At 36.9% G+C, this 26,671-nt stretch overlaps 1 protein-coding gene across 12 annotated transcripts in view; it reads right to left on the minus strand.

Moving 5' to 3' along the window:
* Window positions 1-797: 797 nt before the first annotated feature.
* The window catches only part of LOC106658966 (voltage-dependent T-type calcium channel subunit alpha-1G), a 60,386-nt gene continuing 34,512 nt past the window's right edge, over window positions 798-26,671 (minus strand). For 4 of the 12 annotated variants that reach the window (XM_014381191.2, XM_023460056.1, XM_023460053.1 and 1 more), the window contains 31 exons: window positions 26,095-26,198; window positions 25,434-25,609; window positions 25,046-25,138; window positions 23,969-24,147; window positions 23,088-23,239; window positions 22,661-23,004; window positions 21,793-22,011; window positions 20,969-21,092; window positions 20,351-20,682; window positions 20,036-20,187; window positions 19,751-19,954; window positions 14,571-14,727; window positions 12,681-12,836; window positions 12,448-12,582; window positions 11,969-12,292; window positions 11,718-11,848; window positions 11,367-11,507; window positions 10,879-11,056; window positions 10,419-10,795; window positions 10,147-10,339; window positions 9,580-9,729; window positions 9,106-9,486; window positions 8,318-8,510; window positions 7,987-8,248; window positions 7,783-7,913; window positions 7,566-7,715; window positions 7,018-7,310; window positions 5,928-6,216; window positions 5,643-5,732; window positions 4,519-5,032; window positions 798-4,438 (listed from right to left, as the gene is read on the minus strand). In XM_014381191.2, coding sequence (XP_014236677.1) covers window positions 3,946-4,438; window positions 4,519-5,032; window positions 5,643-5,732; window positions 5,928-6,216; window positions 7,018-7,310; window positions 7,566-7,715; window positions 7,783-7,913; window positions 7,987-8,248; window positions 8,318-8,510; window positions 9,106-9,486; window positions 9,580-9,729; window positions 10,147-10,339; window positions 10,419-10,795; window positions 10,879-11,056; window positions 11,367-11,507; window positions 11,718-11,848; window positions 11,969-12,292; window positions 12,448-12,582; window positions 12,681-12,836; window positions 14,571-14,727; window positions 19,751-19,954; window positions 20,036-20,187; window positions 20,351-20,682; window positions 20,969-21,092; window positions 21,793-22,011; window positions 22,661-23,004; window positions 23,088-23,239; window positions 23,969-24,147; window positions 25,046-25,138; window positions 25,434-25,609; window positions 26,095-26,198 — 6,817 coding nt within the window. In that variant the 3' untranslated portion in view covers window positions 798-3,945. Of the gene's footprint in view, window positions 4,439-4,518; window positions 5,033-5,642; window positions 5,733-5,927; window positions 6,217-7,017; window positions 7,311-7,565; window positions 7,716-7,782; window positions 7,914-7,986; window positions 8,249-8,317; window positions 8,511-9,105; window positions 9,487-9,579; window positions 9,730-10,146; window positions 10,340-10,418; window positions 10,796-10,878; window positions 11,057-11,366; window positions 11,508-11,717; window positions 11,849-11,968; window positions 12,293-12,447; window positions 12,583-12,680; window positions 12,837-14,570; window positions 14,728-17,784; window positions 17,900-19,750; window positions 19,955-20,035; window positions 20,188-20,350; window positions 20,683-20,968; window positions 21,093-21,792; window positions 22,012-22,660; window positions 23,005-23,087; window positions 23,240-23,968; window positions 24,148-25,045; window positions 25,139-25,433; window positions 25,610-26,094; window positions 26,199-26,671 lie in introns of those variants that run through there. The other 8 variants (XM_014381193.2, XM_023460055.1, XM_014381195.2 and 5 more) reach the window with 6 other exon arrangements.

Raw genomic sequence — 26,671 nt, forward strand, 5'->3', positions numbered from 1 at the left:
CAGATCTTAAATTCTATAAATTATTTTTTCCTATGTTTCATTACTTTTGCTAATTTGCTGACATACATATTAATCTCGCTCATACATTTTATTTTGATAATCACTCCTTACAATAGAATATAACTATATCAATTCAACAAGATCCACTCACACTTTGTGTTCTCAATTTGCTCAAGCCAATTACGTTATAGATAGCTCAGCGCAGATTTTCTTTATATCATATATATATATAATTTTTAATGCTGCCAAACCAAAACTACAGCATAAAATTGTTTTTTTTTCACTAAATTTATAAATAAAATAGTTCAAAACTGCACAAGAAAAGCAGTTTTTTGACAAAAAATTTCATTCGCGTATCATGTATCTTTTTATTACACTTCGAAGCTTCTATTCATTATTATTTCTTAATCTTTAAATCAATTTCATTGGTATTTCATACGTTCAAATTAATGCTCTTATATACTTCATAAAATTGAAACCACTCTCTAATCGAAGAATGAAGTGTTATATTTTCTTACATTTCTTTAATAAACATTTTTATTTTTCTTAATGTATATTTCATTAATGTAATGCGATGCATGGCAATTCAACGAAGTTGATTAATTTCGCAGGTTTTTTTCGTATTTTGATAATTATGTTTCGTTACCGTAAAAAATCTGCGAATAATTTAATGCGACACAATAGCTTATATGTTACATTTAAAAAGATGTGTACACCACTCGTTGCTAATTATAAACGTTTTTTTCTCCGCTAATAGTTCTTTAATTTTTTATTGGATTCTTTTAAAAGTTTTTTTTAAACATTTTTGAATAATTTATATCCTTTAGAATCAATGAAATTAAAATGAAATGGTGAAGAAAATTATATACGTGTGAAAAGAGAGGCACGTTTATATTATTCAGTAAACATTTGATAGAAACGTTTATTATTTTGTTCAATTTTTGCAGTGTAATTGATTGGCGATGGGTAAGATTCGCTATAGAATCAGCTAATTGCATTCGAATCACTTGATCAATAATTAGAGATCAGTCGTCTAAATCTAATTTGACTGAACGATTTTACACGGACGTGGTGCCAAGATATAAATTTTAGTCCGATAAATTTCGTTGAAAAATGAAAAAAGTTGAAGATGAAAACTTGAAGGCCAATTTCGTGATTGAAACAATGTTGTTACAAAGTATTAACTACGTAGAGTTAAATTGATTGTCAGAAGAGTTATCGAGCTCTATTCAAACTGTTAGCTAAAAAAGTTTTTCCTCGTTAATTGGTCGTCGAATAACGTTTATACTTAAAAATGATGAAAAAATTATGCGATTATCTTTCGATTTATTAAAAAGTTTTTTCAATAGTATTATTAAATTGTTTTCTTTAATTGAGATCCAGAAATTCTTGTCACTACTCACATATGATTAACTTGAAAAGTTTTTTTCCAAAAAATATATAAGTATGTACACATTATATACATTTTTTCATGAGACATTTAACTACTAGAGCTGCTTGCAGCACACATTTTTAAACATACCCTTAAAGCATATTATAAGAGTATATATAATTTTTCATGTTATATAGCTGGCTGAATACATGTTTGAGCCAGATTAGTTTCTTTATTTTGATGTCACTCAAGAGTTGCCTTTATGTAGTAATTTAATTCAACATTATTTTCATCCAATAATCTCATAAAATTCTTAAAACATATACATATAAAAGTTTCCGGCCCGATAATTCCAACAGATAATGTCGGAAAACGCCCAAGTTGTCTCGAAGAATAAAATTTATTGATTTTGAGGTACTGCAGTGATTGTAATAAAAAAATTTACTATTTTGGATAACATTTCATAGTCATTTACAGTATTTTAGGAATAATTATCTACCATATAAATCCTCCCGAATGAGATGGATGATGGCATCATTATATACGCGAGAATAAGGTTCATCAACGTTTTGTGAAGGCAAATAGTTATCTTTTTCATTAAACTTGACAGTGATTGAGTATACAGTAGCTATAAGTAGTATCAAAATAAATAACATTGAGTGTATAAAGAAGAATATAATAATTATAGTACATTTATGTACAGAACTTTCGATTCAATCGTTAGTTTTTCATGTTAGCTTTTTCACAATTTCATTCACTCAAGTAAATTATGCTAAACCCTCAACAGTTTGATACTGTTATCGTTTTTACTTCGCTTTAATTTTCGCAATAGTGCTTCCCATACATTCAATAATTAAAGTATATCACAGAGGTTAATGAGAAAAATCGCACTATGACGCTGAAGAGCAGAGTATAAGTACGTAAAACATATACGTAGCGAAGAAAAAGGATTTAATTACACTCAAATAACAAATGTGATGAATGAAACGATGATAGAGTTGAGCACATTCACAAAAGCCCTTTCATGCAAAGTTGTAAAATCTCGAAAAGTTTGGAAAATTTTGTAGAAAAGTGAAGATGTGATACAATGATCGAGTTGAGATTATATTATCTCAGTGCATAGAGGATATATTAATATTATAATGTCGATGAAAAAGTTCACTAACTACAATTCACGTTCCTTCAATGTTTTTTCGTACACAATCAAGTTTATTATTGCTTTTAAATAGAATTACTGCGTTGCACGTGCAAATCACTAGCCGTTTCAAAAATAACATATTATTTACTATTCTACTATTTTATATTACAGTAAGAAGAGTTTTTCAAACGAAGTCTTTATAGATTTAATAATTCCATTTGCTTCTGCAACTTGATTGATGATTACATGTACAAAGAAAAACTCGATGACTGCAAGTTTTGCGATGTACAATCTCGATGATACGACGTATGACTTTATTTGTTAGATTTTTGTAATATTTTTAGAAAATATTTATTTTATACTATTTGTATATTTGAGACATTAAAGTGTTTCTCTGGGTAATTGAAGGATTTTTATATATTCAGTTTCATTTGAAATACTTCATCAGCACAAAATCCACGAATTTCCTATAAATACGCTAAATTTGACCTATGAACAACTCGTCACTTTTAGTGCCATTACTTGTTACAAGTTGTAGTATTTTGATTATACGGAGACACCGACAATTTTTTCATTTTTAATTCATTTATGATAATCTAGCAAACACTCATTGATTAATTGTAATCTATGAACACGCGTAACTCATGGAAGTGACTATGAAGTGCATGATTTTGTTGTATAAAAGCTTTTTTAATCAACAACTACTTAAGTTAGCTCATCTCAATGACATGTGAATTGCTTGATTTGTTATTGTAACAGCTAGTTTTGTTCATAAAATGTGTTTCTGCGTAACATCTATTGGAAGGTTCGTTTGTCCATAATACAACTTATGTAACGTAATAACCACTCGCAAAAAGTCTACATTGTGTCACCCGAAAAAACATAACATCAGTTTCAGCGATAACACTACACAGTGTAACATACGTGATGCTCTTCTTTGTAAATGCAAGGAAGTGAGGCGTCCGTTCGTGGCACTGAGTTCGTAACACAATACGCGTACACGCACTTTACATATCGTATAATAGTTTTGTTCTTTATAAAAGGTGTATCGAAGGCAATAGAAGGTATGAGATTTCTATATGTGATTATTCACCTATATTGTCATACACTACAGTCTTTCAGAATAATTCACACGAAAAAAATTATCTTTTTTGTCGTAACGAGTGGCTGCGCGTGCAGCCGTGAATCAAAGAGATTATGTAGCACTCTTCGATCTGATTATAGTATGATAATGATATCGCGTCTTGAATATAAAATCAAGGCTCGAAATGCAACCGAAACGACAAAAGGAATTCGTTACCAATGTCAATACGGAAATGCGACGTAATATCGAAGTATGCACACGCGACGACTCGGCTTTATTATTGCTCGAAGCTGCCGCTCTCAGCATGCTCGGGTTCAGTCAGTCTGCTGCAGTCGAAAAAGATCAGCTCTTCTACGTCGCGCCGTTGTCCTCGCGACTAGGGCTGCGCCTCCTGCTGCTCTTGTCGCTCGAGGCGCTTCGCTCTTCGCCACCGTCGCCGACTTGAGTTTCTTGCTCTCGCTGCTCCGGGCTCGCCGCGCTCCCGTCGACGAAGATGCACAGCTCTACGCCGCTGCCACTGCTGCGACTACTGTTGGTGGGCTGGCCGATCGCGGCGCTTCCTCGAGCCGACTGCTCGTTTTTCTCTTCCTCCTCCTCGTCTTCCTCTTTCACGTACAAACCATAGCCGGCCAAGGGCGAGGCGGCGACGGGCTTGAGGCGAGACGGCCGCCGCTCGTTGATGATGGACTGCACGTCGACGGGTTCCTCGAGCAGCATCGATATGGGTGACGAAGTCGCGTACGGCTCGGTCCTCGAATCGCTTTCTCGGCCGTCTCTTCGGGCATTTGGAACGACGAGCCCTCCACCAGCTCCGTGACTCGACATACTCGACGAACGAGATGCACTGTGAAAATAGTCGATCAAATACACGTCCAGAAAATCGACCAGTTGATTTAAATTACGTATTTAAGTGGGAAAACTCACCCAGTCAAGACGAGGCTCGTGCTCGAAGAGGCAAGTTCCGGCGTCGGTATCCTCGCCTTAGCCAGGCTCACGTCGGCCACGGGACAGAGAAAATGTTTCTGCTTCGAGCTGCCGAGGCTGTCGGACGTCGTTGACTGATTGGAGCCTCGGCGCTGCTGGAAGGACTCGACGGACGAAGGTCTCAGGTAGGAGGATTTATTGTCTACCGCCAGATATTTGGTGCTGCCAACAGCAGCAGGAATGGACGCGTTGCTGCTATTCGTCGAGCCGCCGCCACCGCGCTGAGGTATGATGCGGGGCACGCTGAGGTTGCTGTTGGGCTTGCGTATGAGCTCGGCTACCTCGAAGTGCATGGACGACTGACTGCCGCCGACGCCTCCGCCTCCGCCGGGGGGTTCACGATCCTGAGAATGGAAGGTCTGACGTCGCTTAACTTTGAATTTGGCTGGCTTAGAGCTAGCAGCTCGCTGGTAGATGGAATGCCGGCTATCATCCATTGTTGATACAGCTGCGTCTGTGGGAATGCAAAATAGCCTGGCATTAGGCTACGTCTGGACGGATCGAAAATTCGACACTCATTGAACATAAATCCAACACATATAGAGAGATACGCACACACATATAATAGGCAATGCTGTACTTGAGATTTTAACCGATTAATGTGGTGGGAGGGGACTGTTCGTGGTTGTCGCAGTTTCTCGAGACATTGATTTGTGAACAAGTTTTCAGGGTACTACATTTCAAGTATAAATACTTCATAACTACGGTGATATGCTTGAAACAGATGACCATGCGGTCAACAAATTTTTCATTGTTATGAAACAACATCGATCGATGCACCAATAAGTGAACAGATGACACAACGTAATAGAAGTGATGATGTGGAGATGGACCATTTTATATGTAAAAATGTAAGTGCCTTAATTTTGCATCGATATTGGTGCTCGAGTGAAGTTAAAAAGATCAGTGAAATGTATTTCACGCCTTCTTGAGCTGTGCTTTTCGGAGCACACAGCTTATTTTTTACAATATCCGGTGAGACACGTAACGCAACAGGTACAATAGGTCAGATATCAAAAATAAGGGAATATCCCCACAAAACTACAGACGCTTATTGATTTTACCTTCAATAAGGTCGCTTATAGATAGAAATTTTAAAGCATAAAAGTCTATCATTGAAGTCGACAAGCCATGCGTCGTTAAAACTACGTAGTCTGTAAAGAAAATGTTAGAAAGCGTAAACTTAGGCCTGACTAAACTTTTTAAGACAAAAATAGCAACAACAATAGCAAAATACAAAATTATATTATCAGACCCAGAGTGGATAATAAAGTACATGGGAAAAAGTATAAAGAGTCATCAGAATTAGGCAAGAGAATAAGCGAAGGCTTTAAACTGTCAAGCTATACCATCGGTCGTTTTCTCCCTTTCGGCTGGTGGATTGTAGGTGAAATTCGAGGGCAGCGATCGCACCTTGGATAATCCAGGCCTACCGCTGCCCGAAAATTCGTCGCTGCCATCGGCCTCGTTCAGCTCCATTTCGTCCTTTTCGTCCAACACATCGCTACGATCTTTCTTTTTCATCAATTCGTCGACGTCTTCGGGCTCGTCTTCCTCCTCGACTTCCTCGAGAAGTTCTTCCTGTTCGGCCGCCAGCTCTCGTTCTAGCTGGTTTTCCATGTCGAGCTCATCTTCCATCTTTAAGCAACCGACAGACAGGCACATTTCGTTACTCGAATCTCGCATTTTGGTACGACCGACACAGACATAGTAACGACCGTTTGCCCATTTAATACCAAATTTTTTAGCCAACAACTGTTTTAAATTTTCGACAAGTAAATAAAATATCTTGTAAGACTAAAAGCTATGTGCAGCGTTAAATATTTTAATGATAAAAATCGACGTATATAATGTGGTTTAGCACTATTTGAATGTCAAATAACATAATTAAAGTATTATCGTATAAAATATCTAAAATCCTAGATACAGGATGAGCACAACAGTAAATTGCAGTAAATACCAAATTTTTTACTTGAGCCAATATGAGTGCGATTTTTTTGTTGTCATATAAACACCATAAATCATTTCTTATTTTCTATTGACTGGACACTACTGTTGTTCGCATCCTCTTCTAGTATAAAGATAAACTGAGGCTAATAAATCCCAGTTGAGTCGTATATGTATACGTATATACAAACCCACAATGTACTCTGTGTACATGTATACATCCCAGATATAAATTTTTGAAGCATACATGCCGTGCAGCAAATGGGCTAATTCAATTCGAATGTATATAGATATAAAAAATCTACAGTATTTGATGTAAAAAGTAAAAGCTCTTGTAAATTTTCAATAGAGATAATGAATAGATATTAAATTATTCTATATCAATTGGATATATAAAGAGACGTAAGTTGATATTCGTAGGGCAAATATGAAATCCCGACAAGTCCCCAGTAAATTCGTAAAAAAAAAGGCGAGAGGGAGTTGAGACATTACCTGCTTGTGGCTCTCTTCGAGATGTTTCATAAGTACGGCCACGACGACGTTGACGAGGACGAATTGCGCCATGAGGACAAAAATGACGAAGAATATGGGGGCGATGATGTTGCTGACGCAGCAATTCTTCACGCAGTCAGCGGCATCATCGCAGTTGTCCCGAAGCGTGTCCTTCATGATGCCGTTCCAGTTGTCACCGGTCGCAACCCGGAACAGCGTCAGGAAAGCCATGCCAAAATTGCTGAAGTGAGCGTGCTCGCCGAGACCTTGGCACGGATACTCGTCGCTACATTCTGCAAAAAGGCGTACGGCATCGTTAGGGCTTTCTTTTTTTTGCGCACTTCACCAAGTCTTCATATAGTTTCGTTCGTCGTCCGGAAAATAGCCACACGCGAGATGTATGACCGAGTCGCCGCGTCAAAAAAGCTTGATTAATGACTGAATCGCGTTGAGACAAAAAAGCTTTGCCTGCTTCGAGTGGGCCGAAGTGAAAGTTTGATCGACGATACGATTCGTCTAATTTATCGCGTTTTTATCGAGATATTTACCTAGTCGACCAAAGAGTTCAACTCCCAGTGCAGCGAATATAAAAAATAATAGGAAAAACAATAAGCCGAGATTTCCAACTTGAGGTAATGCCTGCATCACCGTGTCCAGAAGTGCTCTGATACCCTTGGCCATCTTCAGTAGTTTCAAAACTGTTGACATTCAATATGATTGATGTAGGTATAGTTGATTCGGTTTAATCAGTCGCTATATACTTACCTCTGGCAATTCTTAATACTCTCATGACGCGTATAATCGTTGGATTTATGGGAATAATTTTTGACTCGACCTCCTCCAGAACGATACCTACTACTGACAATATAACTATACCAATATCAAGTTGGTTCCATCTGTAAATTAAAATTCCAAATTTAAATTAAAGTCCATAGAAAAAAAAACTTTCAAATTTGCCCAGAAGCGTACTTGTCTTTGAGGTAGAGATGAAGCCCAAGAGCCAACAGCTTCATTGCTGACTCGAGGATAAAAACGGCCGTGAAGAAGTAATTGAATATTTTCAATGCATAAGTCAAAGCTTTTGGCATCATATAAAATTCGAGTGCCATAGTGACGACGTTTAAACCGATCACGGCGGCGATCGCAAGATCAAAGTACTTGGAGGTAACGACGTTGTGGACGAACAGTCGGGACTTGCAGTAATCATTGTAATAAGGCGGTTCGTGCATTTCTGCAAAAGTAAACGGGAGGAAAACCGTGAAAGTAGATTATGAAAAATTTTCTCACTTCTTATACATACTTCTTCTTTTCTTTTCCATTTGTAATGCACGTTTGGCAGCTCTTCGAACTCGTTCCTCTTTCTCCTGCTCCTCGCGGCAGCGATGGAAATTCTCCACGACGACCCCGACGAACATATTTAATACGAAAAAGCCCACGAGTAGTATAAAAGAGATGAAGTACAACAATCGCCACTCTGAATAATTTTCTATTGGCTGAAACAGGAATTTAAACATTGAAACGTGTAATAACTCGTGCCGTGTCGAAAATTCATCAGCGAGTAATTAATTTCGCTTTTTGCGCGTGCTTTACATTTTCAATTTGACGCAAACGGTGTATCGATTTGCCTAAATCCTTGTCTCCGATGACGAAATACATCGTTCGGTCGCGATTCAATTAAATTGAATTAATCCTGCTATTTTTTTTTTCATCCTCGTTACGCGCACTACGAACGAGCAAAGTGGCCGTCCAATTTTCAATAATACAAAAAAATGCCAATATTTCGCTACTACGGATGACGCGGGACGCTGCGCGACATTCCGATGTTAATTTAATTTTCCAGCAACGCTAAAGGGATGCAACGATCGGCTTGTATAATTGATGTACTGTACGCACAGATGTGTACAGCGGAATATGCATTAACAAAGGATCCACTCGTAATTTTCAGTACATAGCCCCAAGTAGATCGAACTAGGTGAACACGGGCGGCTATCGGTGCGTACTTGGACGCTTTGCCTGCTGGCTATATACGTTATACCTGTGGAGTCGAGGGAGTGCGGCGCAGGCAAAGCGGAAAATACTCGTGATTACCTGCTGATCGACTCCGACGGCGTCGAGGCCCGTGTACATGATATTGACCCAGCCGTCGCGCGACGACAGCACGAACAGCGACATCAGTGCCTTGCCCAAATCGTCAAAGTTGTACTTGCGATTGAGCCAGACGTTGCGGCTGTCCGACAAGCAGTCCGTCTTGTTTCGCACGTTCTTGATGTCCGGCCCGTCGCAGTAGTAGAAGGCGCCCTTGAACAGCTGAACGCCGAGGATGCCGAAAATCACGAAGAACGTGCAGCAGATGAGGACGATGTTGCCGATGGGCCGCAGCGACGAGAGCAGAGTCTGCACGACGAGCTTTAAGCCGGGCGCCCGATTGATCACCCGCAGCGGTCGGAGCGATCGTAAAAGACGGAAAACCTGCGCAAAGTAGCGAGCCCCAACGGCAAACGTATTATAAGCCTGAAAAGAAAGTATGCCGAGCGAAAAGAAATATGTCGCAGGTTTACTTACGCGCAGTATGCCGAATATTCGTGGACTGCTCGATGAAAGGAGAGACATGCCTAGGTCGATGATGGAAATAACGACTAGCGAGCCGTCCATTATATTCCAGCCAGATGTGAAGTAAGCATTCGTGCCGTATAACATTCCTGTCGCGACGACCTGTGGAGGCGTAAATCCAGAAAGAAAGAGAGAGAGAGAAGACATATTATTTATTTGAACATACACGTGTGTACTGTAAAAGGGCGAAGAAATGAGCGCACGCGAGCTGCTATTGCAGATTTACGCGCAAACAAATTTAAAAAATTCTCCCACACGGTGTACGCGTGTTTTTCGCTTGACGCTGCTTTTTTTCAACCCCTTTGCCCTGTTAATGCTAGACCATTGTTCGCATTTTTTGTATTTATCGTTCTTCGCTCTTTTTCTTTTTTTCATATTTTTCGTTTAAATTTATGCACCTCCATACTCGTTTGATGATGCATTTTTTGTTTGTGCTTTTTAAAAACTCGTATGATTTGTTATTGCAGAGCTTGAACTGGTCAAGTCAATGAAAATCTATGTCTGAATCGAGTCTCGTACCTTGACAAACATTTCGACGGCAAAAACGGCGGTAAAAACGTAATTAGCACTCGCGAGAAAGATTCGCTCCTTGCTGTCGGGCGGAATATTCGGTCGTTCCATGGCCAGTGTTATGCAGTTTAATCCGATGAACAGCAGCACGACGTTGTCGAACCACTTCTGCTCGACGAACCAGTGGCAGAGCTCGCGAAACCTAAGAAAACAGACAAGTGGCGCGACGTTAGCCCTTCGATTGCCACTGTGAAATGTAGTCGATATTACGACGTGCCAACCTGTTGTTCGGCGGGAAGATGTAAAGCGAATAATCGTCTCGCTCTTTGAGGCATCCTTTCGGTTCGAAAAACATGAAGATCTTTTTGATCTTCTCGACGCTGCCGGTTTGGCTGTCGCCGCCGCCGCCTGTTCCGAGCTCGTTCGAGTGCGTCGACGTCAACTCTCCATTACGGAGATTAAGCTCCGTCTCCTCTTCGGAGTAGCGGGGCTTGACCGAGGGCAACGCGCCAGCAGTCATCTCGTGATGGCTCAAATTATTGATCGTGTGAGCCGGTGAGCTCAATGGCACTTCCTCGACCGGAAGGATTTTTCGCGTGGCGAGGCTCTCAAAGCCGCGTAACGAAGTGCGACGAGATAACTCCTCCGTCCAGTGGTACTGCACAAGAATAAACACGTCGAGTGATAAAAGCCGACATAACGTCAGACGCGTCGGCTTCGTGACATTTTCACTATACTTACTCTCGGGGTATAACGACATTGCACGGATGATCTTCGACTCCTAACTGAATTATTTGGACTAAGGCTATGATTGTTTATCATGGCAGTTGAGCGATTATTTGGAAAATCGCAATGCGTGTCGTTCCTTATGCTTCCTTGCAGATATCCATTATTGTAAGTTGTGTAATCTCCGCAGCTTCTAAAGCGCAAAGGGCAAGAATAAACAAAACGATTAATGCTTTCGCGGATACGAGCGATACCTACATTAAGAGCAAGCCTAAAAGTCTGGGAAATACGAGACGATTAAGTATCTGGTAGGGAGGGTGAAACGTAACAGAGGGGCATTACATGGAGGATGAAAGTACGGAGTTCGGACAAAAGCTTTGAAAGCTTGTTGACCCTGGGTTTTACCTTTCGTAAAATTCGAGGCGAAAATTGAACGGAAACAAAGTTAAAGCGGAACGGGCTGCAGTATATAAAGAAGGAGAAAAAGAAGGGACGCGACTTACAAGGACTTGTGACCGACGCTACTTCTTCCGTTATTGAGTATCACAGGTCGTCCTGGAGCTGCTGCGTCTTCTTCCCACAGGGATCTCTTTCTTCTGGAGGATTGCCTTGACAAACGCCATCCCTTTGGAATTCTCGGTGGACTGAAAAGGTACGGAATAACAAAAAGCTCTTTCAGATATAAACTTACTGGGAAATCGCGATCGACTTTTCAATACAAACTTAAATTGATGAATAAAATTAATGCGTTCTCTTTTAAAATAGTCGTCGCGCATAAATATTAAATAAAAAGTCTCGAATTTTCAAGGACTTTGTTCTATCTGATGGCATAAAGCCTGAGAAAATTTGTCTACCTTGAACTCAAACACTCTTTTTGCGCTGAGGCATTGACGGCTGTGTTGGGACGTTTGACGGGATTGTTGAGTGAATTTTTACTATTGTTTTCCACTGGTTTCAAATAACCAGAATAAACGCTGCACTGACTCTGCAAGAGAAAAAAAAAGAAAGTGTGCAATTTTTGCATCGACTATACGTAAGCATAAACGTTACTGCAGCTGTAGGTGAGCTGCAGATCCAACGAAAGCAACTCGAGAAAATAACTTACGGACGATCGGTCGATAGACTCTATGGATAAAGCTGGTGGGTAGGCGGCTCGAAAGCTTAGATCTCGATAGGCATGTGTGTCCAATGTGGTGTTTGGTGAATCTTGCGGCGTCGCGGCCGTGTGCGTTATGATCGGTGGCTGAGGCCCTCCGACGCTGTTCTTCTTGCCCACGACTATTTCCTTCGTGAGATTGCACTTGGCCACGTCGAAGGGCGGCTGAGCTCGCCAAGCTTGCTGAACCATGGCGTATTTCTCGTGACACTGATGATTATGGCCCTTGTATTTGTGCACGTTTTCGCAGCTTTGCCAGGAGTTCTTTTGATCCTTGCAAAAAGTTTGCGTTAAGGGAAGTCGTTTCGTCAACAGAGAAAATTATATGGGCTGGATGTAGGACATCCGAGGTGAGAGTTGAATAAACTTTCGACGGCTGCTGCTGGAGAAGGAGGAGGAGGAGGCGGGAGCGGAAGGTTTTTTCATACCTGTGTGTACGTGTCGCTATCTGAAACCGAGTGAGATCGCGACACTCTTGAAGATCCCTCTTCACTGCCGTAGCCGGCCTCCTTTGCCGCGATCCTGGCCAATTCACGCTGCTCTCGTTCGCGCCTCTCGTTTCTCTGCAAAATCGCGTTAATATGTTACTTTTGCTCCTTTTTTTGAAATCCGATACGAAAATTTGCTAGAACTATATCGTCATTCGATACTGCATGTTTACCTCGGAAGAAAAACCTTCGACCAAGATAGCGACGAGCAAATTGAAGAGAACGTAGTTCCCAAACGTCATTAGAGCGACGAAATACAGAGCCGCCCAATGCGACGTTTTCTGCATTCCATTGAATAAGACAACGTTCCAATCTTCCTGCGTTAATATCTACACGGAGATGGAAAGTGAAAATGTCTCACAATTAGCATGATGTACTAAAATTTTTTTAACCCATTAATGACTAAATGATTGAATTTTTTATCATTGCTTCAAAGGGAAACATTTTTACACATTATTGAGTCATAAATCTAATTTTAAAAGTTTTTGATCTTCTCTCAGACAGAAAACGCGGCAATATCTGAAGTTTAACCATTAAGAAAAAATCCTGTTACGCTTTTCAAAACTTATAGTTCAGGTTGCAAGAAGCTAATTTTGTTACAGCGATTTGAAAAGTATTGTTCAATATTTTTACAACACAATTAAATTGTTTTGCTACTACGAACATTTTTGGCTACCAAAATAAAAAACTTTTTCTTTGATTTTAGTAGAAATTTAGATTTTTATTTTTTTAAGCCAATAGTTTCGTTGGACCTACAACATTCTTATTTGTGATGAAAAATCGTGATAAAATAAATTCTGAAAAATGTTACCTTTCAAGTAGAAATAAAAAATCAATCGTTTTGGTCGTCAATGAGTTAAAAAAGCTCGATTTATCTTGAACATTTTCGACTCTTTCTCAATTTTGAATTTATATTGTAATTTATATGTTTTTTTTTCAATTGTTAACTTACATGCCTTAAGATAAATTGAACTTTTGCAACTAAGTAAGCGCATATAGTCCTCGAAGAGAATGAGATAGAAAGATAAAAAGTTTCTTTTTTTATTATATATCAATGATGACCGTGGTCCGTAATACTATATTTCTTTGAACTGCATTCTAAGATATTGATTATATTTGGTATAAATGCTACGTTTCAAGCGGTGTATAATATTTATGTATAATACAAAAGGTTATATTCAGTAAAAATCGGTTAGTAAAAATATAAGCACACGATGAAGCGTTTATTTACAAAGCCAAAAAATCATGATAAAATCTGTATATAAAATGGATCTATTCATACTAATAATAAGGGCATAGTTTGTAAATTTATATATGTATGTATACATATATACGCTTATAATCAATAATATCAGCAAGTGGATTTCGTGTTATTTGGATCCAGTGACAAAAAGGAGAATAATACAACAAAAAATGAGCAAAAAACTGTAGATACGTCACATACACGAAAATCCTTTTGTGACGAATCCTAACAGGGGGGAAAAACGACAAAGCCCGCTGTATGAATAAAGTTGTTACAACAGAGCACTGAATTAAAGCGATGTTTTACGCGTCCATGTATAGGTATGCGTACCACCGAATTGTATATATAGCGGACAAAAAACGCGCGTTACAAATAAATATCTGAATTCCTGCGGGAGCCTGTCGAAGTCGAGATATATGTATAGGATTTTTATTGTAAACGAGAATATGGACATTGTTTACTTTTACTTTTGCTATTATAATAACAAAGAACCAAAAGTCATTAATAAATGAGATTTAATTTTTCAACAAATTTCGATTTTTTACAAGTCCATAATCTCAAATTATATAGACTCCATAGATAGGAATTGTCTGAAGGAATAAATAGGACAGTGTGTCCAGAGTTGAGAGTGAAAATAGTATCATAAAGAAACGTAGATGATATTTCATTAGCATATCACGTGCGATAGAATAAGAACAAAAGAAGGAAAAGTTGAGACAGAAAGAAGCAGAGCTTGAAGAATATAGTCAGATAATTGAGTTATAATAGTTTAAGTATTAGTTATTATAAATGAGAGAAACAAAAAAGGGAACGGTGGTACCTGAAAGACGGTTACAAGTGCCCAGACGATGTCGTTGAAATGTTTGCGATCGCAGCGACACAAAGGGTGGCGCGATACCACCTCGGCACAGGTGCAGGGCCGACTCCGGTCTGCCCATACGCAAAACTTACCCCCAAACAGGTACATGCCTAGGATACTGCAACCGAGATACAATAACCCCCAGAACCTAAAGTACACAACTGTTTTCTGGACGCAATGCTTATAATACTTTCACGAATGGGAAATTGTGACTGGCGGAAGTTTTTTGGGTACGTCAAATTTTGTGAATTTCTTTAGGGCCCGTCCATGGATTTTGCTTTGGCGAATCACAGGTAGTACGTAGCTCGAGACTGGTGAGTACGAAACCGAACAAAACATTTTTGCAACTTCCGAACTATACATTTGGAACGAATGAGTAATCCATCATTTATAAACATATAAAAACTTCAAGAAAGTCGTATACATAACTAAAATGTGTGTTTAAATTATAATTATTTTGCTAATGGTAATCTTTATAAAATTAATCATTTTAACAGTGGAAGGGAATAAATAAAATTAGACTTATCACAATAACGAATATTGTATCCGTAAATAAAGCATGTTTTTTGAAACAAAATATTAGGAAAAACAAAAAACTTACTACTTAAGGTACTAATTTCAAATCCACATTGAGAATCCAAAAAGTATTTTCAAATCGAAAAATGGATATGTTTATTCATATGTACAAGACATTCCTGATTGGTTTTTTTTTTTGGTTTTTTAAGGTAAAAACTTCTCTACTCAATCAAGAATGTAATCGTTGCTGAGAATGAGAATTCGATATTATTTCTTGCCTTACATAATAAAGTTATTGTGTAATTCGGACAAAATCGATGGGCGAACCCCGTAAGCAGTAACTCAAGCAATAAGTATCTATGTAAAATAGCGATATTTGACGTTATACATAAGCTCCAATACATTCTGCGTATAAAATGACATATATATTTATAAATATATATACCAATGTGAAGATAATAATATATGAAGTGAACAAAAAGGTGTATTGATGACACATTGAATTTTGGACTAGCGAAGATAATGAGAGAATAATTTACAAGTGGATTTTTGGCGATTTTTAGATTTATGATTGTTGTGTTCATTTCTAATTGTCATTATTTTTGGAAATCTACCTATAATATTTCTGGAAAATTATAATTTACTGAATTCTTCATTTAGAATGATTTATTAAAATTTAATATTCAATTTTAAAAATAAATGTATTAAAAATTTGATCTCTGCATTGGTAAATGAACCATCAATTTTTTTGTTTGAATGCGAAAGAGTAAATAGGTGATGAATCAGAAAAAATGATAAAGTTTATTAAAAAAAAAATAGTATTTGAAATTCATTTTTCTCGAAATGAGGGAATAGAATATTTAAACTACATGTCGACTTTTGACTATAAAATATCAGTTCTTGGATGGTTTAATTTTCTATCATCATGCGACAAAAGTCAATCGTTTCATCATTTTTTAAAACGTCTATGAACAATCTATGAATTTTTCGGGGTCACAAACCAATATATCCTGACGTACTTCGAGTTTATATATCTATTTAACTAAATTAACTATCTTGAATTGGAAAATTTATGCGTGAAAAAGACATGGATTATGATTTTAAACCATGTTAAAGAATAGTAAATCTGCTCATACTTAGTTTCACAAGTATAGAAAGTTTAAGATTTGTTAAATTTACATGTTCAACTTTGATTTAGAAGTCAAATTCATTGTTTTGTTAATTATTGGTTCATTATATAATTGTTAGCTGTTCAGTTGTGTTTTGTTATTGGCGTTTGTTCGTCATAGTTCGCACCACTGAGAAACTAATTAGATACAAGATGATGTACTTGTAAATTTGAAGTTTAAATTAATTTATTAAATTTTTACAATTTAAAAATCTAATTTTACTCAGTGTACAAACTTGTTAATTTTAGTGTTATTATTTTATGAACGAACGTGGTGGTTGCTAAACCTAAGGACTCAAATATGCAGACACACAATAACATGCAAAGCAAAACGTTATGATGACTTTAGGTGATAGTGTCAACTTTGTACTATTCGTCAATTAGCAGATAGTGTCTCATACGAATCAATTTTTTTAGTCTGAAATTCTCAATTCTCCCAATGAACTCCCACTGCACTATTTTTTTGAAGCTAAATTCAGCAAATTTTTTGTTTATTGTTTTGTGTAGTTTTAAAAGTTCAATGTATGCTATTGAAACAGCCGAGGCAATGCCACAGTCAAGTGAAAATAACATTTATTTAAGCAGCGTCATTTTCAAAATAGCAGATAAGCGAGTAGCATAGAAAAGTACCACCTTTCACGCTACCAAAACCAAAAGTCTTTTATTTTTCTATCACAGCGTAAAGGAGATAGCTCATCAAATACTCTTCAGTTATTTTATATAAACTTTGCTACACAAAAACACACATAAACGGCAGCTATGTTTTCTTATGCTATGAAAACTTGTCTAAAATGCAAGACACCGTCGAAAAGCGAACAACAGTATAAGAAAAAATTTGGCAAATGGTCACACTTTATTCAATACAAATGTTTTAACCAAATTGTTTTTTATCTGTTGTTCAATTCTCATAAGAATATGGAATTATCCCAAAAAACCGTCTATAAATTGAGAAGAGATTACATTTTTCAAGTCAATAAATAATGCGTAGCACACGAATCATCTTTTGTACAATAATTATTAACTTCATGCTATTAAAATATTTAATTATAATGCAGCTTCTGGATTGTAATATTGTTCTACTAACATAAGTATAATAGAAAAATAGTCGAAAGTTTAAGCATGGCATGATTATTTTTATTGTTTTTAAAAATTTAACTAGTTTTATTCTCCTTTTTTCTTTCTTTCTCATTCGATTTCTTGTCAGCGAACAAGAATCGACTCAAAGACTTATACGTTACCTTAGCTATGTAGATAGAGGGAAATTAAAAAATACAATTAACAAAAGTTAATCTTTCATCGAAAGTATGAATGAGCTTTGTATGAATTGAATCTTTGTTACGAATTTCTTTGAAAAAAACTCTCATAATTCGATTAATAAAATGCTTAAAAAATGTTCTTTTTCATACAGCCCATATTATACTGTTTCAATTAAAAAACATCATCAATTCGTCATGTTAGTAACTTTTGTTGAAATAATTTGCCTTTAAGTACCTGAAACACCGTCACTATAGCCCAGAGCAATGAGTCAAAGTTTTTTCTATCACACTCTTTGACGCCATTCACCATTTCACAGAATTTGCAACCGAACAGGTTCATTCCGAGTATACTACAACATAATGAAACTTGCAATGTATATTCAATCCAAAAATAAGTCGCGAATTTATTTATCCCACTGTCATCTTAGGATTCTTAAACAATTTTATAATTATCTAATTATTTTATGAATCAAATATTGTCACTTTATCTCTTTAGTCTAGTTATCGTAATATAAATATCAAATTTATTTTAAGTTAGTTGGATTTTATGCCTCGAGAATACTTTTCTCTGCGTTCAAAAGAACTTTATCTTTTGCATTGAAAGAGCTACAAGGTCACAGTATAGTGATTACATTTTATTTGTGCAATGCAGAAAATACTGCGAAAGTTGAATGACAAAGGTGTCATCAAGATGTTTGAATCCAAAGAAAAGAGAAACTATTCTAGGATATTTCAGTTTTAAGTACAATTAAGAGCAGAAGAATTAGAAAAAGCTCTATGTAGGAATTAATAAAAATTATCTTCGATTGAAATGGAAATTGCTGCAACATAATTGATTGAGAGATTAAAATATTAAAAATTCGAAATTCAAGTAGAATGAGATAAATTTTCATTTGAAAATAAACTGCCAAATAATTGTTAAAAAAATTGGGTGCAATATAATTTATACTTTTAACTTTTAAAAAACTCTTAGTTGAAAGTGCAGTTCTAAAGGTTATTATACAATCGAAAATAAAACCCGAAATTTAAGTATCCTTATTTCATTTTCAATAATAAATTTTGACATGTATTTAATCGCGGTGGCATTTAAATAATTTATTTAGTTTTTAATTTTAATTACCATACAATTGCGCACACAAAAAGCCAAAAACGATTTTAATGTACTGTATACTACTGTCCCAATGAACTCAGCCAAAATAAAAAGCTGGCACCAATAATTTTCTGTGCATTTTATAATCGATCTCCGTTGAAGGAAATAATATAAATTACGGAAATTATCTGAGGTAGAGTAATAATTAATAATGATGTTAAATGATGTTAAACAGAATTGTAGCCTTAAAGTTGTATCAACACCAGGTTTTTATAACAGAATAGTCACTAAACAACTTTGGCAGATAAGAGAAGCACCATGCATACACTTACACATATCTAATAGATAATATTATTTTTAGTCGTACAACTTTCAGCCGATATATGCTTCCAATATTCTTAAACACAGAGAAAATGCGTCATTCGATCAAAGACGCACTTTCTCGTTGAACCATTTTTTTACTTCGAACGTGCCAACAACAACTACATAATCCATACTAAAATACGTTTAAGAAGCAAACGCTGCGATATCTTGTTTTTTTTTAAGTAAGAAGAATTATCAACTTATTTTAGTCAAGCTGCAATTTCTCGCAATATTTTTATCGTTTTTTTTTTTCATCATTTTTATCCGTGTAACATAGGTTAAGCCTAAGTGTATAAATACATTTTTTTTCACCAAATACAATAATAGTGAAACATCAGGAGCAGTACTTGAAATAAAAGTTTTATAATATAAATGCGTGATAAAGAAATGACAATGAGATTATAAAAGAAGCTTCATGAGCGATGGAACTTTTAAAAGTATTAAGTTCGGTCAAAGTTTTCCGAACATTAAATCGTGGTACAGTTATTATGAGGCATCGTTACAAAGGCAAAACCATATTTTTTGCTATTGTTTTCATTTTCTTAAGTAATGCCTATAGTATAAAGTTGTCTTTAATCGACATCTTTTCCATGTAACGCAAATCCTATTAAAGTGATTTTAGAGTACGGAGCTGTTATTTTTTTCTCATTTGGAAAACATGAAAAATGTATGCTTATTAAAGACTTGATATCATTATGGCATAGAAATTTATCTGACGCATAAAAAATTCAGAAAAGAAAAGACTTACCTGAATATGAAGATGAATAAGACTAAAAGGGAAAAAAAAACTGCAACGTTATCCATTGTGCGCAGCATGACGAACAGTTGCCTACGAAGATTTGGCATAAAACGCACGAGTTTCAATATCCTTAACAAGCGAAAAGTCCTTAGTACGCTCAGGCCCGAGCTTCCTCCCTTTTCTTCTCCGAAAGATTGGCATAATTCAACGACACTAGTACACACACGCACACGAGAAATCTTGGTTAAATTTTGTTTTTTATCTCCTTGTAAATCGATGAAAAGCTAATATTACCTTAAAACAACAACTACGCCATCGAAGACATTGAATCCATTGCTGATATAACCAAAGGGCCCTTCCGCTATAACCTTCAATAACATTTCGACGGCAAAGATAGCGGAAAAGACGATATTGCTTATCTCGACTATGAACGTCAGCTCATCCGGCTAACAATAGAAAAGGTTCAATACAGCTTTAAAATGGTAGGTACATTGCGCTAACCGTGTCATATTATATACTTGAGCATAAAAATTCTATTCTACTACTTTTTTATTATTTTTCAATTCTCTGCTGGTTTATACTATTTCTCGTAGAGCAAAGATAACATACCTGATTATGATATTCGATTCCCATGCTGAGTGTATTGATGAGTATCGCCAGCAGTATACCCTGCTGGAAGTACTTGTGATTAACCAGTTTCTTCGTCCAGCGACGCAAACAACAACAAGTGCAAACGAAAATATTGCCACTGGCCACCAAGAAGCGACGGAACTTGGACTGCTTCCATCTGAGACATCGCTGACTCGTTTCGGCGGCCGTTTCGTCCTCCTCCGGCCACTGCGGGTCGTTTTGCATGTCGCAACAACACGAGCACGCGTCGGCTTCCGCAGCCGCCGTCCATTGCGATCGCTCCTCTAGGGTAACGTGCCGCTCGCTCATACCTGAATTATTGTCGATAGCGTATTTTTTTTTTTTTTTTTTTTTTATATCAAAACGCGTAAAAGCGCGCTCTGCGGCCAACTTTTGCACGTTCGAATTGCAGCCTCGATTTACGAGCCTAGGCTCATTGTTCAACTTTGATATATCGAATTACGCGTCCATAATGACTAATGAGCATCGAGATTGTGTAGAAATGCGGAGAATCGAGCGAATACGTGACCTATTGAGAGCTTTGCAATGTACAAGCGAGGCTGCAATTCATAAGACGAGCGAATGCCGAAGCTGTACCTTTGGTGAGTGAATTCAAAAAGGTATCCAGGGCCACTTGACCAGTTGGCAAAGCGGCACTCAGGGCTCCGCTGAAAGCTAGTAATTCTTGACACGTCATGGCCTCGCCGCCGCCAATTTCAGCCTGTGAAATGCCAAAGTCCTGGCGATAAATCTCGAGATTTTCACCTCATTAACTCGTGCACGTTAATGGATCAGACGTTTTCATTAGAATAGCTATAATTTGGAAATCAGCGCGACAGTTACGAGCGTGAAGACGAAAAGGAAGAAGTAGGTTGCAGACGTCCACTCAAATTTTTGCGTTTAATTAATCAATTTTACAAGGAATTCTGATGACTTTTTTGTAAGCAGTGCAATAGTTTTTATTATTCGACAAATAAAGCAATGGATTTTCGTATGCGTAAAAAAATCAAATTATTTGCACGTCTTTTACATTTCTCTAAAGGATGTGAAATAAACTTATGACTTACTCTAAAAAAAATAACGTCAGTAAAATTATTTTTCAGAAAATAGAAAAAAATTAATTTAATTAAGAAGCTTTTAAATTTTTCTCGCGGGAAAAAATTAAAATGTCTTAAAAAAACATTAATTGAAATATCAAAAGATAAATCAAACAGCAGCTACTCTTTGATGTAAAACAGTTAATCGAAAAAGTAGAGAAAAAATCGAAAAAGTTCATATGAATGAATGAAGAAAAAAACGACGACAAATACAGTCTGACATGCATGATTATTTACAGAGTATAAAAAAGAAAAAAAAAACACGATCACATAACACATAAAAAATGAATGTGTAAAAAAAGTGTTGATGATATCTTGACATACTTGAATGTTATTCGGTTGTGACGTCATTGCCCAAACATTGCCATCGCCGGTTTGGGTCATTTTCTCGCTGGAGCAAATGTTTCGCTCGCCCGTTACGGTTCCGATCGATCCGGGCAACGTGTTAACGCTGCTTCCATGAAGCAGTATGACTTCGCTGAACATTACGCTACTACGTCGACGCTGCGGTGCGCTTGGCGGACTCAAAAGCGCATTGTTCGTCTGTTCGATACGAGATAAATAAGCTTGCGTTTTCATTGATGCACTTTAAAAAGTTGGCCTTTTTTACAATAGTAATTCTAAGCTCGCTCGTAAATGGATAGATCTAGGGCTTAAGTGAAATGGGCGCTTGGTACGTAACGCATTAATCACGCGAACAACTGCAAAACTAGCCTCGTTATTAAAAGTTAACACGAAAATTTGAGTAGATGAATAACTATTGTGGCTATGTAGAGAGAAAAAATTTATTAGTACACAGAGTCAAGCAAAGAAGAGATTAAAAGTTGAAAGTTTGTTAAAAAAATTAGATTCACTAACGAACGCAATGTATATAGATTACATTTTTCAGTGCACGTGCAGACACTTTTTTTTATTATGCATGCCTTATACTATGTGTATGCCATATAGTAGCGCTTGGAAGCCACATCCGGCATTTTTCGATCAAAATTTTCAACTTCTCAACTAGGGCAAAGTGTCGATCAGCATAAAAAGACTGATACTTACAATAATGCCAAATACTGTAATCGATACTATTAGTCAAACTTTAGCACACACATACTGCACATATACATAGCTGAGAGAGAATTTCGCGCACGCGATCTAAGATAGGGATAAAAGAAAAATCGGGGAAAAAATCGAGTTTCGACGTTACCTCGTTGAGGACGTTAATGTTGTTATCGCTGCCATTCGATAGGGATGTATGCCTGTGCTGCTGCTGCTGATGATGATGATGATGATGGTTATGATTGTTAATGGGGAGCTCGACCTCTGAAACTTCGGGACTAGCCCTGGGGGCGCTGCCCACAGGACTTACAACGATAGTGCCGCTACCCCCGCTCGGATCCGCCAGGTCAGTGGCAGAGGCAGCAGTGCCGTTGTTATTGTTGTTGTTATTGATATTGTTGTTATTGTTGGCCATGCCATTGGACTGGTGAAGCTGCTCTGCCTCTCGAGCGGCCAACAGTCGAGGACAGCGACTGTGGTGGAGCTTACCATCTGAAAAAATCGAGTGACGTCCTCATTCCCAGTGTTCACGACAGTTCCGGCCAAGCCTCTTGTGCCATTCGTCTTATACTTGCCTAGCAGTCTTGTGGACTTGACAATTTTTCTGCGCGACTGGCTAGGATCACGCAGTAAATTTTGATCGCGCTGGTGGCGCCTGCTGATCATAAATAGCCGATATTTCTTCAGCAATCTTCTTTTGCCCCGTCTCCACAGATGAGCTATATATCTGTAGGTACAGACGCGAGAGTGAATTACTAAATTTGCTTTCAAGTATGCCCTCTACATTTCTTTTAATGGTATAATCGAAAAATACTTTTTTTTGGTCTTTATTCTCGTCTCATTTTAGAATAAATGCAATTTATTTTGAAAAATCACTTTTTTGAAATGATGCTATCCTTACACATGTACAGATATTTTTTAGGGACTCAATCTAGTTTAAAAATATGTAAACAAAATTATTCTTCGACATCTAGTTGGGAAACTGGTTTTGAGTCTACAACAGAGGCCCTCTCTAGGATGAAGCAATTCTCATTTCTCGTTTAATCTTTTAATGGCATTTTGAGTCAGAAGCGCTAGATTTATTTTGACAATAATCTTGCCTAAATTGCATCAATTATTAAGCAATTAATTTAAATAGCAGCATTCGGAAGCAGCCTCAGAAAGTTGTGTTAAGCTCTGGAGCAACCTTGAACAAGTGGGGTAGCGGAGGGTCGAGGAATTTTACGGAAATGACCCAAAGTCGTAAAAAAGCCTGAAATGTTTCCATCTTTTTCATTTACAACGCTCGTTGGAACGTATTTTACAAAACTTCAAAGTTTTACTTTATGAGCTTGCAAAAAAAGAGCTTCAAACTAAGCTCTCGGTACGTGTCATGTATAGCTATAGTATAATATAGGTTTTACGTGTTGGGCGAAAAAAAATGCGAGATAGATTTTGATATTGCGATATCACTTACTTGACTATTTCAGCGTAACAAGAGGTTGGCTCCGACGTATTTGTCGAGGAAGCGAGAGTACTGGTTGAATGAAATCGAGCCCGCTCTAATCGCATTCTCTCCATTTCTCGCTTCTTCGTCTCTGAGAATTGAGTCGCTATTACAACTAGGCAAAGGTTAATCATGAAAAAGGAACCGATCTGAAAAGAAACAGAATAAAGGTAAAAGATGTTTTCTCATTTTCATCTGTCTGATATTTTTTCAAGCTTTTTTCTTTTTATTTCCTTTCTTTGCGGTTCAAGAGAGAGAACGGCAACTCTTTTTTTCTCTCTCTACCGTTTGAACGGCTTATAAAACTTTCTCTCTAAGTGCTTTTATTGAATGTTCTATGTAAAAAATTTAAAAGCTCTGCTTATTTTTTTCGTGCAAATAACTTGTCCTTTGTATTATTCTCTACCTTCCACATGTATAATTAGAAAATTTTATAATTGTACCAAGTTAAAATGTCGCGATGTTTAACGTGCATGACACATACATTTTGGAAGAAAATCGTGTATTGCCTTCAAGATTTCGTTTAACTTGTCTTATGAAGTTTTGCTACATAAAAGAGGCACTACACATAATGTCGCGTACATATGGTTATTGTAACTGCAAGTAACGTTGAGTCCTTGTCACAAAACTCGAGTAACTCGTCGTTAAAATGTCCCAGTTTTAGCTAACACGATTTTTTTAGTTTTATTGTTCACCAGTTGATGTGAAGGAATATTTTTTTACGTTTTAAATAATACCTAAGTAGGTTATAATTTAATAAATCATTCCAAATGAATTCAGCTGTAGTTATACTATCATATTACTTGGATTATTCGAAATATTAATTATCACAATATATTCAGTTGCAAACGATAAATATTCATGGTCCAAAATCTATTAACTGAGAATATTCGACATCGAGATATACGCGCACATATGGATAAAGTCAAATGGACAAGAGATATTCTGAGTGCATCTCTTTGATAAAGAAAATATGATCCGTGCAAATTCACGAACAAAATAACGTATGATTAACATAGGCTCTGTTTTAACATTGGCTATACTCACAACAATCAGAAGAACAAAATAAATCCAGTCCCAAAACGAGTGCGCGTCCTGCACGTAGTACATGATATCCGTCCAGCCCTCCAAGCTTATTACCTGTCGAAAGGAAAAGAACATACATTCTTTTTCAGACATGAACGTTGAAAAAATTTTTTCATTCAATAAGCAAAAATAAAAACACGATGCATGAAGCAGAAGGGCGGAAATAATTATTCTTAACCTTGGGCATGTACATGTGTGCAGGTTCTCGTCACATTTGCACAAAAGTGACAAAGTGCCTAGTCAGCTAAAGCCTCTTAAAGGCTGACTTCGTACATTAAGTCTACCCACGATAGTAGTGGCTTTCGGCTAAAATAGCAACATCGATATTTTTGCGTCTGTATATACTTACAAGAAAAATAGCTACCCAGGCCAGGCCGATATTGTCAAATGATATGGTGCCCTGGAATGGATTGTTGCCTTGCCCCTTGCACTCGGTATAGTAAGCGTTCCAATTGACGCACGAGGTGGCGTTGAGAAACGTCAAGTTACTGTTCGGCAGTGCTGTTTCATTGCACTCGATGTTACCTGAGAAAAAAAGCCCGATAAAAAATGTTCAAAACAAATAATTTTGCCTCGCATGATGAAAGAAACTGCGCATAAGCTTCAACTTATATACTGAATTCCACCTCGCTTACGGCATATTTTATTATTACAAGATTCAAAGTACGCGTGGGAGTGCTCAAATTCTAACGTTTGTAATTACTTAGTTTGAAACCAACTTCACTACGTGCTGATTATTTTTTCTATCTAACGTAGAGCAGTTCAAATCATCCATTAAATATTAGTTTTGAATCGGTTTAGCATTTTCTATCGCAAGCAAAAAGTTACATTTTCCTTTGGTTTAAACAAGCGCAACGATTAGTTTGTTATTTAAAAAAATGTAATTTACTCTTTGAAATCAATAAAAAAAACTGGAACTTTGAGAATTCAAAATAAAATCGATACACAAATGGGTTGGGCAATATTGAAAAAAACGAACTGAGAATATGCTAGTGTAAATAAAAACTTGCCAATCTTGAGCCGTGGTAAATTACTGCAGCTATGCATCCCATTATCGTCCATCCTCGAGCAGATATAATCTTGGCCCTGGTACTCGAAGAATTTTTCCAGGTCACTGTAAATTTGCAAATTCGCGTTGTTCACGTTAATTGTACACAACTTTATGCGCGCAACATTGATTCTTTAATGTATATGGAAGTACAAGTGAAACTAAAGGGAAAACGACACAAGGCAACACTGCGAATATATATATGATATTTGTATAATATATATTGGTGATATTGTGATAAAAGCAATTATATTTCTTTTTTTTATTTGCATGCTGTGATGTATCGTATATGTGTTTTTTTATTTTATCGTATTAATATTATTTTGATACATCAATGCGCTGGTGAAAAGAGGTAATCAATATAAAACATCATATATTTTTGGTAGACGAACATTGCGATCTATGTTATGAACAAATATATAAATAAGAGACACTGAAAAAGATCATACATTTATGTATACTATTTATAAATTGAGAAAGAAAAGTGAATCTTTGGGATAGGACTTGTGATAACTAGTGGTGAGTCATAGCTATGGAGA

The sequence above is a fragment of the Trichogramma pretiosum genome, unplaced genomic scaffold, assembly GCF_000599845.2.
Source record: "Trichogramma pretiosum strain Unisexual culture from Peru unplaced genomic scaffold, Tpre_2.0 scaffold10, whole genome shotgun sequence".
Lineage (NCBI taxonomy): Eukaryota > Metazoa > Arthropoda > Insecta > Hymenoptera > Trichogrammatidae > Trichogramma > Trichogramma pretiosum.